Source organism: Mastomys coucha, unplaced genomic scaffold (genome assembly GCF_008632895.1).
Source record: "Mastomys coucha isolate ucsf_1 unplaced genomic scaffold, UCSF_Mcou_1 pScaffold11, whole genome shotgun sequence".
NCBI classification, from domain to species: Eukaryota; Metazoa; Chordata; class Mammalia; order Rodentia; family Muridae; genus Mastomys; species Mastomys coucha.
The window spans coordinates 29,671,476-29,684,366 of NW_022196893.1; the positions used below are offsets into that span (position 1 = coordinate 29,671,476).

The window sequence follows — 12,891 nt, forward strand, 5'->3', positions numbered from 1 at the left end:
TTTTTGGAGGGGAAACTGGGAATGGAGAAATTTACATGTAAATAAAGAAAATATCTAATTTTAAAAAATGCACTTCTTCTGGGGAAGGAGTCTAAGGGAGGAGGCACAGTGTAAGCAAAGCTGGGCGATACTGAAGGTAAAAAGGCATGTGAGTGTGTGTGAGTGTGTGTGTGTGTGTGTGTGTGTGTGTGTGCCAGTTCATGTGCATGTGTGCATGCATAGGTGTCTGTGTATGTGTGTGTCTGTGTCTGTGTGTGTGTCTATGTCTGTGTGTGTGTCTGTGTGCCAGTGCATGTGCATGTGTGTGTTTTCAGAATTGTGTGCATATACACAATGAATATACTTATAACCTACTCATATATCAGTGATATTTTTACATAATAATAGAACTAAAGCCAAAATATTGGCCATCTCATAGCCCTCTTGTATGATGTAGCCCACTACAACAAGAGCAACACAAAGAAAGAGTTAGCCATGAGGACCCACTCAGGATGAGAGCAGACCTGCTCAAGGGTCTCTCGAGGGACTTCCTTCGTCCTCTAAGGTCTGAAGATGACTCCAAGTCCCTCTGGCCATTGTTATTTGTAAGTGGAATTTTGGAAAGCTACCCTTCCCCTTGGACATAAGACTATGGGGAATGGACCCTTATTCCGAAGTCTCCTGTGAGCTAGAGAGACGGTTCAGCCATTAAAGGCTAAGAGCTCAGTTCCCAGAAGTCCCTTACCTGCATCCCCTAGGACTGAGCCAAGGGAACCCCACAGAAACCAAGTCATACCTGTGGCTTTGTGCAGCGTTGGAAAGGATGTGTTCTGCACCTCCTCTTCCGAACTCAGCAGGTTTGGGCCTTGGGATCCAGGTAAGAGCAAACCTTATTCGCATCCATCTTCTCCTAAAGCTGCCCAGTCAGGGAACCCAGAAAGCGCTAGTCATGAGGAGAGAGACCAGATCCCCACATACGAACCTTAGTTATGTTTTGAGATGAAGAAAGGCACCCTCTTTTCCTTCCTCCGGCCTCAACTAAACCTCCTAACTGTCCATTCTACCAAGTCCCCTTTACCCCTCCTCCTTAGGGGGAGGTGATATCTGTAATGGTCAGGAGCTGAGTGGTCTAAATTTGGTAAGGCTTTATCCACATCCAATTCAGAGAATCTCAGGTCTTGGGCTAAATCCCGAGAGTGCAGTGAAAACAGAGTGCATTGTAGACTCGCTGAAACACGAAGGGTTTGGAAGGGCCGGTGTGCATAGCCCTCACCTCCATTTTGAGGACTTCCGTGAAACTGTGTGCCGTTTCTGCTTAGAGTAGCATACGGGGGAGCAAGGGATTTCCATTCAGTAGTAAATGCACCCAAAAACAGATCATGTCTTTCTTAGAATGTCTAAAATGGAATGGATCTTGAGGAAAAAAAACATCTAGTTTTCCAGATGTTTTCCTTACATTTATTGGAAGTGGTGTGTGTATCCACTGCATGTATGTGGTGTGTGTATCCACTGCCTGTATGTGGAAGACAACTTGTAGGGGTCAGCACTCTCCTCCCACCCCGTGGGTCCCAGGGACAGAACTCAGATCATCAGCCTTGGTGGCAAGCACACTTACTGGCTCAGCCGTCCGACCTACTCTACTGATTTGGTTTTGGGTTTTTTATGAAAAATTCAAGTGAAAAATTCAAGTTTCCAAACCTATGAGGACAGAGAGAGGGCTTGTACCTCATAATGTATCAACAGCACTTCTAGCAATTATTCAGACATCATTATGGTCTGTCGTCCAAATGGCCAAAATGTTTGCTGCGGATTGCAGATTTACCATGCCAGTCAGTCCTCCTGCAGCTTGAGTGTCCTGGGGTCTGCCCTCAGCGGCCTCCCATTCTTTCTTCTGATTTCTAATCCTCCTTCTCCTTCCCTGCCTGTCCAGGTCTCTTCTACACGCTGCCACACACCTCTACTTTGGCCAGGAGGTCACTGCACTGAGCTCGAAAGTGCTTCACAGAAGGAAAGCCACATCTGCGCAACCCCTCTCCCCGCCCCGCCCTCCCTCAAGTCAGCCCAGAAGTGCAGTTCACCACCCGGGCGCACGGCTGCCCAGCACAGCTGAGCAATCTTTTCAGTACTCATCCTCAGCTTGAACACTTCATGGAAGTTAGAAATGTCACTGAGTTTGTGCTCCTGGGACTAACTAGCAACCCTCGCAGCCAGGTGCTGCTCTTTGTACTGTTCTTGGTGATTTACCTTGCAACCCTCGTGGGGAACCTGCTGATGCTGCTGCTCATCAGCTCGGACGCCCACCTTCGTACCCCCATGTACTTCTTCCTGAGATACCTCTCGTTTATGGATGCATTCTACTCTTCAGTCATTGTGCCCAAGTTGCTGAGAAACCTTATTTCTGAATGGAAGACCATATCCTTCCTTGGGTGTTTCATTCAGATCGCCCTGGTCATATTTTCTGGGGCCACCGAAGCCTGCCTCCTTTCCGCCATGGCCTATGACCGGTTCCAGGCTGTGTGCCACCCACTGATGTATGTGGTCACTATGAATGGAAAGGTATGTTCTGGGATGGTGGCTCTATCCGGGGCCATAGGAATGAGTGTCGGCCTGGTTAACACCCTCCTGCTGGCTCAGGAGGACTTCTGTGGCCCGAACGTCATCCACAATTTTGCCTGTGAGCTGCCTCCAGTGCTCTTGTTGGTCTGCTCTGACCCTCACACTACTATTGGCTCCATCCTGACTACCTTGGTGGTCTTGGGTTTTGGTTCACTTGTCCTCCTGCTGGGATCCTACAGCCGCATCATCAGGACAGCGTTGGCCATCAACTCGGCCACAGGTCGGAGCAAGATCTTCTCCACATGTTCTTCCCATTTCCTTGTGGTTAGCATCTTCTATGGTTCAGGAGTGTTCAGGTGTGTCCCGTGATAGTTCCTACAAGTGCTGAGTGCCCCTTTCCTAACTGCCTTCGACCTACGGAACAGCATTGCCACTCTGTGCCACGCAGCAGGAAAGAACCCTCCTGAAATGCCAAAGGCTTGAGCTCCTGTACAACTCTGCAGTGGACTGGCTGGGAGGCTTTCAAAAGGGGAAGGAGGGAGGGAGACAGGGAGGGAGAGGAGAGAGAGGAGGGAGAGAGAGAAAGGAAACAGACAAGGAAGGAGGGACTGAGGTGGGAAGGAAGAGGAGAGAGAAAGGGAGGGAGGGAGAGAGAGCAAGGAGGGAGGGATGGGGGTGGGGATGGGAGGAGAGAGAAAGGGAGGGAGGGAGGGGGAGGCAGAGAGAGAGAGAGGGGGAGAGAGAGAGAGAGAGAGAGAGAGAGAGGTGATTCTGTAAGCCAGGCATAGGGGTTCATGCCTATAATCTCCAGCACCGGGAGGATCACAAGTTCAAAGCCTAGGTGGCCCAGTGAGACCCTTTCTCCAAAGGAAAAAGGAAGGGGTATGTGTTTCCCAAGGTTGAATCATCTGTTCTAGAAAGGAACTTAGACAAAGACTAAACATTTTATACTTTATTAATCTATGATTTGAGATTTCTCAAAAGAAAATTCAGAATCCTTGGTAGATCTTTATGTAGGGCTAGCAAGAAGAGAAGTCCAGCATCTTTGAAGGAGACACCAGCTCTCTTTCCTGCTAGGGGTTGACATCACCAAAGTTCATCCACGCTGTGATTAGTTGACACTAACTGTTCACTAACTTCCAGATGTGGCCAGGCTCCATATTGGCATGTAATCTCACTCCCACTCTTATTATTAACCTCAATGTCAGGTAGACAGCTTGAGTTTGCAGAGTGAATGGAGTATTCATCAGAAAGCCCCAAACAAGATGGTTGTGTCCCCAGCTAAGTATATCTCATGATCTTCCCCTTTCTCAAGCATAAGCATCTCCAACCATCGAGCTTTTCCCTACCAAGAGGCAGGTAAATAGCACCTGTGCCTGAACTGGACATGAATCCACTGCCCAGTGCTTGTCTCCTTTGCTGTCTCTGGGAGAGAAATGATAAGGTAAAGCTGGATGTATGGGAGAGCTCACCCAAGCCTGAGGATAAAAGTCACAGATACCATAAAGCAGCAATAAGGTTTCTCCTACTTATTTCACAGAAATATTAGAAAAACAGGTGGATAAAAACTATAGCTAGATGACTACCTTTCCCTTTAAGACTGTGTGTGTGTGTGTGTGTGTGTATAATGTATGTGTGTGTGAATGTGCATGTGTGTGTCTGTGTGTCTGTGTGTGTATATATATGTGTGTGTGTGTGTGAATGTGCATGTGTATGTATGTTGTTTGTGTTTGTATGTGTGTATGCATGTGTGTATGTGTGTGAGTGTGCATATATGCATGTGTGTATGTGTATGTCTGTGTGTGTATATGTGTGTTATGTGCATATGTGTGTATATATGTGTATGTATGCGTGAATATGCATGTGTATATGTGTGTATATGCATTTTTGTATGTGTATGCATGTGTGTATGAGTGTGTGAGTGTGCATGTATGCATGTGTGTCTGTGTATGTCTGTGTGTATATGTGTGTTATATGTGTATGTATGTATATATGTATGTACATGTGTATATGTGTATATATGTGTATGTTTATATATGTGTATGTAGATATGTGTGTCTGTGTGTGTATGTGTGTCTATGGATGGATATATGTTTATGTATGTGTGTGTATGTATATGTGTGTGTATATATGTGTATATGGGTTTATGTGTGTATGTATATGTGTATGTATCTGTGAGTGTGCATGCATGTATGTCTGTGTGCATGTGGGTGTGTGTGTGTGTGTGTGACCTCATGAGGGCTTTGGATCCTCTGAAGCAATAGGTACATGTGGTCCTGAGCTATCTGACATGTGTGCTCCAAACTGAACTAATACAGCAGTATTCTCAACCACTGAGCCATCTCCCCAGCCCCTGGATATCTTTTTAAATCAAATCCACAGAGTCTATAAGGAGTATTCTTGATAAGTCACATTTGTCCCAGTGAAGATAATGCCATTGAAAAAGTAATAATGTTTCTTTGGAAAATAACCTGAGGGATACTTAGATACACCCAATGATTTAATCTCAGGATGTTAAATTAAAGTCATATGTTCTGCTTAATCCATTTTCATCCCTCACTTTATTCACCGGTTTGGGCTCCTTCTCAAGCCAAAAAGAAAAAAGAAAAGAAAAAGAAACTAAAAGAAATTGTTCCAGCGTGCATTATAAAAATAATGTGCTGGGACTGAAGAGATGGCTCAGTGGTCAGGAGCTCTCACTAATCTTACAGAGGACCCAGGTTTAGTTCCCAACACCTACAAGGTGGCCCACAACCATTTATACTTCCAGTTCCAGGGACCAGGAACCCTCTTCTGGCTTCCATGGGTGTCAGTCATTCATGTGGTGCATGTACACATATGCACGCAAACACTCATACACAAATGATGATGATGATGATGATGACGACATGCTATGATTGTGAGAGTAATCCTCAGAGCTCTGCATGTAGGAAACAATGGCTGTATTGTGAACTAGACACGCAGTTTTGCAAGAAAAAGTCACCACTGAGTGAGAACCTGGTGTATCTGAATTGTTGTGAATATAGAGAAAGGGTAGTATTGTTGTCGTGGCTACAAGCCAAGATGCTTGGAAGAGTGGAAAGTGTGATGGGAATGCATGCGTTAGTTCAATCCTAGCCTGAGCCCCTCGGTGCACAGAACTTTTTCTCGTCTGAGTCCTCTCTGTGCATTCAGCCATGCTTGGAGGCAAGTGAAGGCAGAAATGACTGACTTCCCGATGTGGGAGTGAGGTTCCATACTAACACCTAGCCTGACCACAAAGAGAAGCTAGAGAACGGTTGGTGTTGGGAGAGCTCAGCCGATTCCACGGTGACAATGCCCTGAGGTACCGGTTGTGCACTCAGCAGGAGTGGGATGGACCTCAGCTGCGAGTGGCGTCATGATCCTCGTCCTGAGTTCCTGAGTTCACATCGCTCCTTTGTGTAATTCCTCCTAAGGTACATGACTCCAGCATCCGGCTCAGCCTTGGAGCAAGTGTTGTCTTTGCAGTACAGTGTGGTGACCCCACTGCTAAATCCCCTCATCTACAGCCTGAAAAACAAGGACGTTAAGGCAGCTCTGAAGAGGATGCTGAGCAGGAAGTCCAGACTGACCTAGTAGCCACACTCTCCCGCTCCATCGAGGGTAGGAGTTGTAGAGGGGAAAGATGCTAGAAGAGGTCTTCACGCTCAAGAATAATTTCTCTTCCTCCACTGCCCCCTAGTGGCGGGATATTAGAAACCTCCAGAATAGAGCGGGTGATATCTGAGCCACCCACTTAGTAAGAACATTAGGAAATCCTCCGAGCTTTCACTAGCCACTTCTACAGCTACTGGTTTTTTATAAATCAACCTGTTAGACCGCCAGCAAGGATAGGGTAAGTATCCCTTTGCCTGAGTAAGATTCAACTTCTATTTGTTTCCATCTCCCCCACCACCCACCCCACCCCACAAAAATCCATTGCAAGATCTAAACCTGCAAGTAAGTGAAAAAGAAACAAATTAACTGTGTCTCTAGAGTCCTGTCTTCATTCACAAAGGCAATACCCAGAGCCGGGCTCACCAAATCCACAGTAGTTCCTTGTGAACCACCTAAGGGATGAATGAAGAAGCGGCGAATCCCTCTGAAGATGCCCTTCTCCTGCATGGTCCTAGAAGACAAAGAAGGTGAGGACCACCAACTAATTTAAGTGTCCTGAGGACAGAACTTCTAATAGCTTCTGCCCCCACCCCTGCCCCACCCCCGTGGTCTAGTATATACAGCTACTTAATAGTTACATTAGATAAATGACAGAGATTGGTGAATGACGGAGGAAGGGAAGGGAGAGAACATCTGAAAAGAAACACTGCCTTTGCAAGTGATCTGTCAGAGAAAATATCCCAGAGGAGAAATTGGAAGAGGAGAAAGACGCCATCTTGTGGAGTGCTATACTGAGTCCTCACTGTGAGCTCAGTGAATACTGTATGACAAGTCTTCCTCAAGCCTTCCAGCCTCCTACCTGAACCTCCTGCCTGAGGTTCAGAACTGTTCCAGACCTAGAGGAAAGAGAAGTTGAAAAAGCAGAACAAATGCCCAGCTGCCATCCTCCGGGACACTCCGCTCAGAAGTCCTCCGAGGCTGAGCAGCAGTTTCCCATCCTGCTTCTTCCCAGATGCCTACGTCAAGTCTACTGCTGTAAGCAAGGAGAGGGTGGTTGGACACGTGCATAGGAGAGGAAGAAAACAGCTCCCTCATCATCCCATGTGAGGTGACAGCATGTGACGTCATTTCACTTGGAAGAAGGGAGGGGAGAGGAGCTAGCTGTCTGTCAGATGGGATAATCATGCTTGACTGAATCACAAAGGTAACATTTGTTCTCGCAAGACAACTCATAATTCTGCAAATGATTGAATAAATAAAATAGGCAAGCAAGTGGGGGAAAGAATAGACTAGGCACAAATGTATGCCTGAGGGCATCAAATGCTGACCTCAAATGCCCTCTGCTGTCGCTTCTACAAAAGAACATTATCAGTGTGCCTTACGTACAAAGTGGTTTTCCACTTACCACACAAAACACTGAACTGAGGGAAAGTACAGTTTAAAACTTCTCTACAGGGCTGGGGAGATGGCTCAGCGGTTAAGAGCACTGACTGCTCTTCCAGAGGTCCTGAGTTCAATTCCCAGCAACCACATGGTGGCTCACAACCACCCGTAATGAAATCTGATGCCCTCTTCTGGTGGTCCAAAGACAGCTACAGTGTACTCATTTATAATAATAAATAAATCTTAAAAAAAAAAAAAAAACTTCTCTACAATACTGATGCATAACAGGGATATCCATGCATTTGTATGATAACCTTCTGTAGCAATAAATGACTGGATTTCTAAAAACAAAAACTGATTCCAGGCTGGCTCCCATGCTGGTTCTTGCTCCCCCAACCTAGAGCAAGGTTGTATGATCGTGTCTCTCCTGTCTTCCTTGTGCAATTCCTCAGTTGGAGGGGGTAATCATTTGATCCCAAGTGCAATCCTGCAGTGATACACCACCATCCACCATCCATAACATTCCATCTGATACACTATTTGTAACCATTTGATCTGATACACCGACATCCACCATTTGTAACCATTCGATCTGATACACCCACATCCATCATCCACCATGATCCCACATGCAGTCCTACAATGGTACACTGCTCTTCACCATCCTCATGGAACCCACACTATGAGACTCTCAAATCTTGGACCTTGAATCCCCAAGGCAGTGGAGCTAATAAACTCATCCCTTTATGAGATAGCTGTTCCGAGTGTTCCACAGTGATAATGCAAAGGCAGCTGACATGGGCAGACCCATGACACTCAACATCACAGCCCAGCTTTGGTGGCATTTCTTCTCCAGCCATTTGGCGACACTGGTTCCTTATATTTTTCAACCCTGAAGCCATCTGAAGCTGCAGCTACAAGTTAATGGCTAAGGGGAAAACATGCAAGTTCAGGGGGCAGAATGAGCCTCCAATTCTGCCCTTTCACACACACTCATGCTCAGGGCATGGATAAACCCTGAGGACTTGGAGAAGCCTTTGTACCATGGCTAGTATGGGAAAGATGACATGCAGTATCACAGGAGAGACAACATAGTGTGTTTAAACTTACACTACAGTGTAACAACGGATATCAGGTATTTCCTGGAGTGTTTTCACAGATACAAGACAGATCTACACACACACACACACACACACACACACACACACACACACACACACACCTCATTTGTGCCTATAGATTTCCTAAGCATAGGAGCTTCGTTTTTACTGCTGAGACAAGCATGACCTGTCAGAAGCCCCAAGGGAATTGGGGTAGTGCAGTAGTTCCCACTGTCTCTTGACTGAGTTTAGAATTGCCATGAAATGCACATCTCTGGGTATCTATGAGGGAGTCCCCCAAAAGGTTTAGTTAAAGAGAAAAGACCGTGCCCTGAACACGGGCAGCAGCTTCCCACAAGCTAGAGTTTCCGGCCTGAATAAAAAAGAGAAAATGAGTGTAAGTCCAGCGTTCATGTCTCCTGACGTCCTAACTGCACACAGTGTGGCCAGCTTTCTCCACAGCCCTGCTGCCAAGGCTGCCCTGCCACAGTGAACTGCACCCTCAAACGAAGAGCCATTTAAACCCATCCTCCCCTAAGTTCTATCTGGGACGCCATCACATCTGTTTTAAAGAGTAACTAACACAGTGGAGATCTTTGGGAGGGACAAAGAATACAAAGTTTCATTCCCAGCTAATTCAAACTGTATCAAATCGAATTACAGTTTCTCAGCTTTGAAGCAGGAAATCTCAGAAAACCAGCTAACCCAAGGCTTCTTAAGATAAAGCAGGTCGCGCACATGGGACAGAGGTGAGCAGCTCACACTCAGACCAGCAATGAGCAGCAAGAACAAATGGCAAGACTCAGATCTGATCCCTGCCACACACCGTGATAAGGGAAGTTCTGCAAACAGCCGGCTTACAAACAAGCAAGGCTGAAGACATGCAGTACAGAAAGACCAAATCAAAAGGCCCCAAGTGAATGAATTCTTAAGGACTGGTAACTTTATAATATCCTGTATATCTGTACGTGATTTCCAGAGAAGAGGTCTTGGCACGGCTGACCTTGAAAAAATAAATTCCTCAGCTCTCTCAATCATCTGTTGTTTCATAACTATTCTGGTTTAATGTCACCACCTCACATCCCACCAAAACCTCACCTATACTTCCAAATCCAGTTAAATCCCACCCCTGAGAATCGAAGTGTGGGCCTCACACACCTGTAATCCCAGTGTTCTGGAGGCTGAGGCTGGAGGATAATGAATAGAAGTCTAGGCCTGAGCTATATAGTGAGATGCTAAGAAAAAAAATCCCCCACTCCCATCCTCTGTGTGAGCTGAGGTATAGGGACATGAGTGTTGGTGTTGGGAAGCCAGGGACTAACCTGGGGTTTCATTTATCAGGAGCCAACTTCATTGTTTTGGGGGACAGAGTCTCTGAACTAGGACTTGGGGCTCACAGATTAGGCTAGACTGACTGGCCATCAAATCCCAGGGATCCTCCTGTGTCCACCTCTCCAGAACTGAAACCACAAGCGCACACCACCATGCCTAGCTTTTCATATAAGTGAAAAGGGTCAAACCGGGTCCCCATGCTTGCTTGGGAAGCCCTTTATCCGCTGAGCTAATTCCCCTGCTGGTGAATGCTTTCTTGATCTGCATTTTCCATTTCCCTCAAATGCAAACTGTCTTTCCTCTTAAGAATAGGCAGGGTTGGGCTGGGGAGATGGTTCTGTGGTTTAGAACACTAGCTGTTCTTCCAGAGGACACAGGTTCAATTCCAGTACCCACATAGCAGATCACAGCTGTCTGTAACTCCAGTTCCAGGGGACCTGATGCCCTCACACAGGCAGACACACAGGCAAACACCAATGCACATGAGTCATTTAAAAAACTAAGCATGGGCAGGCATATTTCTAGCCTCTCATTAGTCTTGTAACACCACCCCCTGTATTACAACCATCTACATTGTCTCTCCTACTGGTATTCATAGGATGCATGCCTTTAACAGCTTTGGATCCCCTGTGGTTGCTAGATGACCAACAAATTGACACAGAAAATGCTGTTCATGTTCCTATGGTAAGTTCGCCCTCCTCCTTCAGCAGCGGATGGAGTGGCTATGACCTGGAGCTTCAGAGCCCCGCCCTATTTCCACCCTTTCCCTGTAGAAAGAAAACATCGACAGACACTTCAAGTTGGGCCCTTTATTTGGGACAGGAGAGGGCTCTCTCACTTTCGTGAAACCTCCATTAAGACCCTTGCCCTCACTAAGCAAGGGTTTGCAGTCCAGTGCGCCAGTCACACTCCCATTGAAAAAAAAGTCCTCTAGAGTCCGATGGTGTCACTACAGAGTAAGTACAAGGCTCAGAGACCGTCAGATCATCTTCACGGTGATAGAAAGAACCAAGCTGAGGTAGCCTTAGGGAAGAGGCTCTCCTGACCAAGGGGCAGGAGCAGCAAGGATGGGAGCTCACGGCTTCTCACAGCGCCACTGTTCAAGCTTCTCAGAGCACATGGGCTTGTAGGCCTTCCTGCTCACGGAGAAATGGACAAAATGAATGGGTTAGCTGGAACTTTCTACTTAACTTAACTATGCCAAATAGTGGTTCTGTTATGACATTTTCATACATGTATATCATTGTACTTTGCTCAGTTATCTCACACACACACATGCACACACACACACACTTTCTCCCCTCTTGCTGGTGGTTGGCAGTGTCATAAAGCTAGCATAAAGCTCCATTGAGGTCCATCCTCAGAGTGAGGTGAAAGATTGTAGAGAAGAAATACAGGCATTCTGAAATAGATGGCAAAGGGCTTCTAAGTGGAATGAGGCTTACTAAAACAACAACAACAACAACAACAACAACAACAACATAATAATAATAATAATAATAATAATAATAATAATAATAATAGGACTAGTAGCACATGACTTTAATCTGAGCACTCAGGAGACATAGGTAAGCAGATCTCTGTGAGTCTGAGGCTAGCCTGTTACTTGTAGTTTCAGAATAGCCAGGATTGCACACACACACCACAGAAACACACACATATACACACAAACACTCACTCACAAAACCCTCTCTCAAAAAACCAAAATAATAATAATGAAATCAATGCAAGTTCAGATCCAGGAAAGATGTGGAATAATGCCAAGGGCTTTAAGGCTGAGAAGTGGCCAGGGAAAGAGATTCCTGGGCATCAGTCTTCCAACAGGGAACTTCTTATCAGGAAAGTTGTCACACGAGAGTGGCACAAAAGAGCACTTTAAATATAGACCTTTGGGCTCTAAATGAGTTTGGCTTTGGAGACTCTGTCCAAGACTAAATGGTCTGGAGAGGGAAGGGCCAATGCTCTCTGGAGGAAAGCAAAGACAATGACTTACCAGTAGTCGATTCCTTTGATATCCAAGATCTTCTTGGCACACGCTATATCGTCTACCAACTCATCATTCAGGAACTCTAACAGAGTGCAGAAAGGAACAAGACAAGCTCAGTGGACTAGCTCTACTATTCCCAGGATCGGGGCACTGGTTCTAAACTGAAGGCTTGACCTAGAGATTTTCTATATGAAATGGCCAATCTAGTAATGCCTCCCTTCGATGAGAACTTCCTCCCCTTCCCTAGGACACCTCTTGAGAAACCATCTGCTTCATTACACCCTGAAAATACAGTGTATCAGACTTCAAGACTCTCAAGTGTCTCACACTACCCTTCCCTAAACCTGAGGGAACTCTCTGGTAATGTGGAGATCATGACCAGTGACCAGTTTCTTACTAAGCACTGCCATCTCAAGTCGCATGGTACCCAGCACACCTGAGACATGCTGGGTACCAACAAGGAGACTGTCTGGGAGGACTTGGAGGCAGGCTGTAGGGATACAGAAGAACGTGATGACAGGGGATACTCACTGTCACAGGAGATGCCACAGATGTTCTCCGACTTGGGGAACTCGCTACTCTTGCACCAAAATCTGTTACTGATCTGGAAGAGTCCGTACTCTGTGCTGCCATTGTTCTTGACAACAGCTTGTGTGTCGTAGCCACTGGTATGAAATAAAACGCAGGCCCCTGAGGGAGACAGAAGAACTTTCTCAGAGATGTCTCAGAGAGGCATAACTGAGACGCTGGTTTCCAGGCAGGGGAAAAAGGCTTCCCAACCAGAAAATCCAAAAATCAAGTTCACAGTATCTTGGTGAAGTGAGAAAGGCCAGACGATGGGAGACAGGCAGGGCAGGAGAACTAACTGAATAAAAGAGATCAAGGCAGAGCAAGAAGAGCTATGAGACCACGAGGAGACAGAGGAGGAGGAGGAGG

General features: G+C 46.2%; 2 protein-coding genes across 2 annotated transcripts in view; one reads left to right on the forward strand and one right to left on the reverse strand.

Moving 5' to 3' along the window:
• The first annotated feature begins 2,127 nt into the window (after nucleotides 1-2,127).
• On the forward strand, nucleotides 2,128-6,132 carry LOC116080928 (olfactory receptor 8S1-like). The gene is made up of 2 exons (XM_031357627.1): nucleotides 2,128-2,891; nucleotides 5,973-6,132. The coding sequence occupies exons 1-2, from the start codon at nucleotides 2,128-2,130 to the stop codon at nucleotides 6,130-6,132; spliced, it is 924 nt and encodes a 307-aa protein (XP_031213487.1).
• A 4,630-nt stretch (nucleotides 6,133-10,762) lies between these two features.
• Lalba (lactalbumin alpha) overlaps nucleotides 10,763-12,891 on the reverse strand; it is an 11,813-nt gene continuing 9,684 nt past the window's right edge. The window contains exons 2-4 of the mRNA XM_031357636.1: nucleotides 12,487-12,645; nucleotides 11,962-12,037; nucleotides 10,763-11,104 (exon numbers count right to left, since the gene is read on the reverse strand). Of these exons, the coding sequence (XP_031213496.1) occupies nucleotides 11,044-11,104; nucleotides 11,962-12,037; nucleotides 12,487-12,645 (296 nt within the window). The 3' untranslated portion in view covers nucleotides 10,763-11,043. The remainder of the gene's footprint in view (nucleotides 11,105-11,961; nucleotides 12,038-12,486; nucleotides 12,646-12,891) is intronic.

What these genes read in the sequence shown, in the direction of transcription:
- LOC116080928 (XM_031357627.1), top strand. Translation starts at nt 2,128, where the DNA reads ATGGAAGTTAGAAATGTCACTGAGTTTGTGCTCCTGGGACTAACTAGC. An exon ending in TATGGTTCAGGAGTGTTCAG is followed by an intron (nt 2,892 to 5,972) that starts GTGTGTCCCGTG and finishes ATTCCTCCTAAG; the next exon opens with GTACATGACTCCAGCATCCG.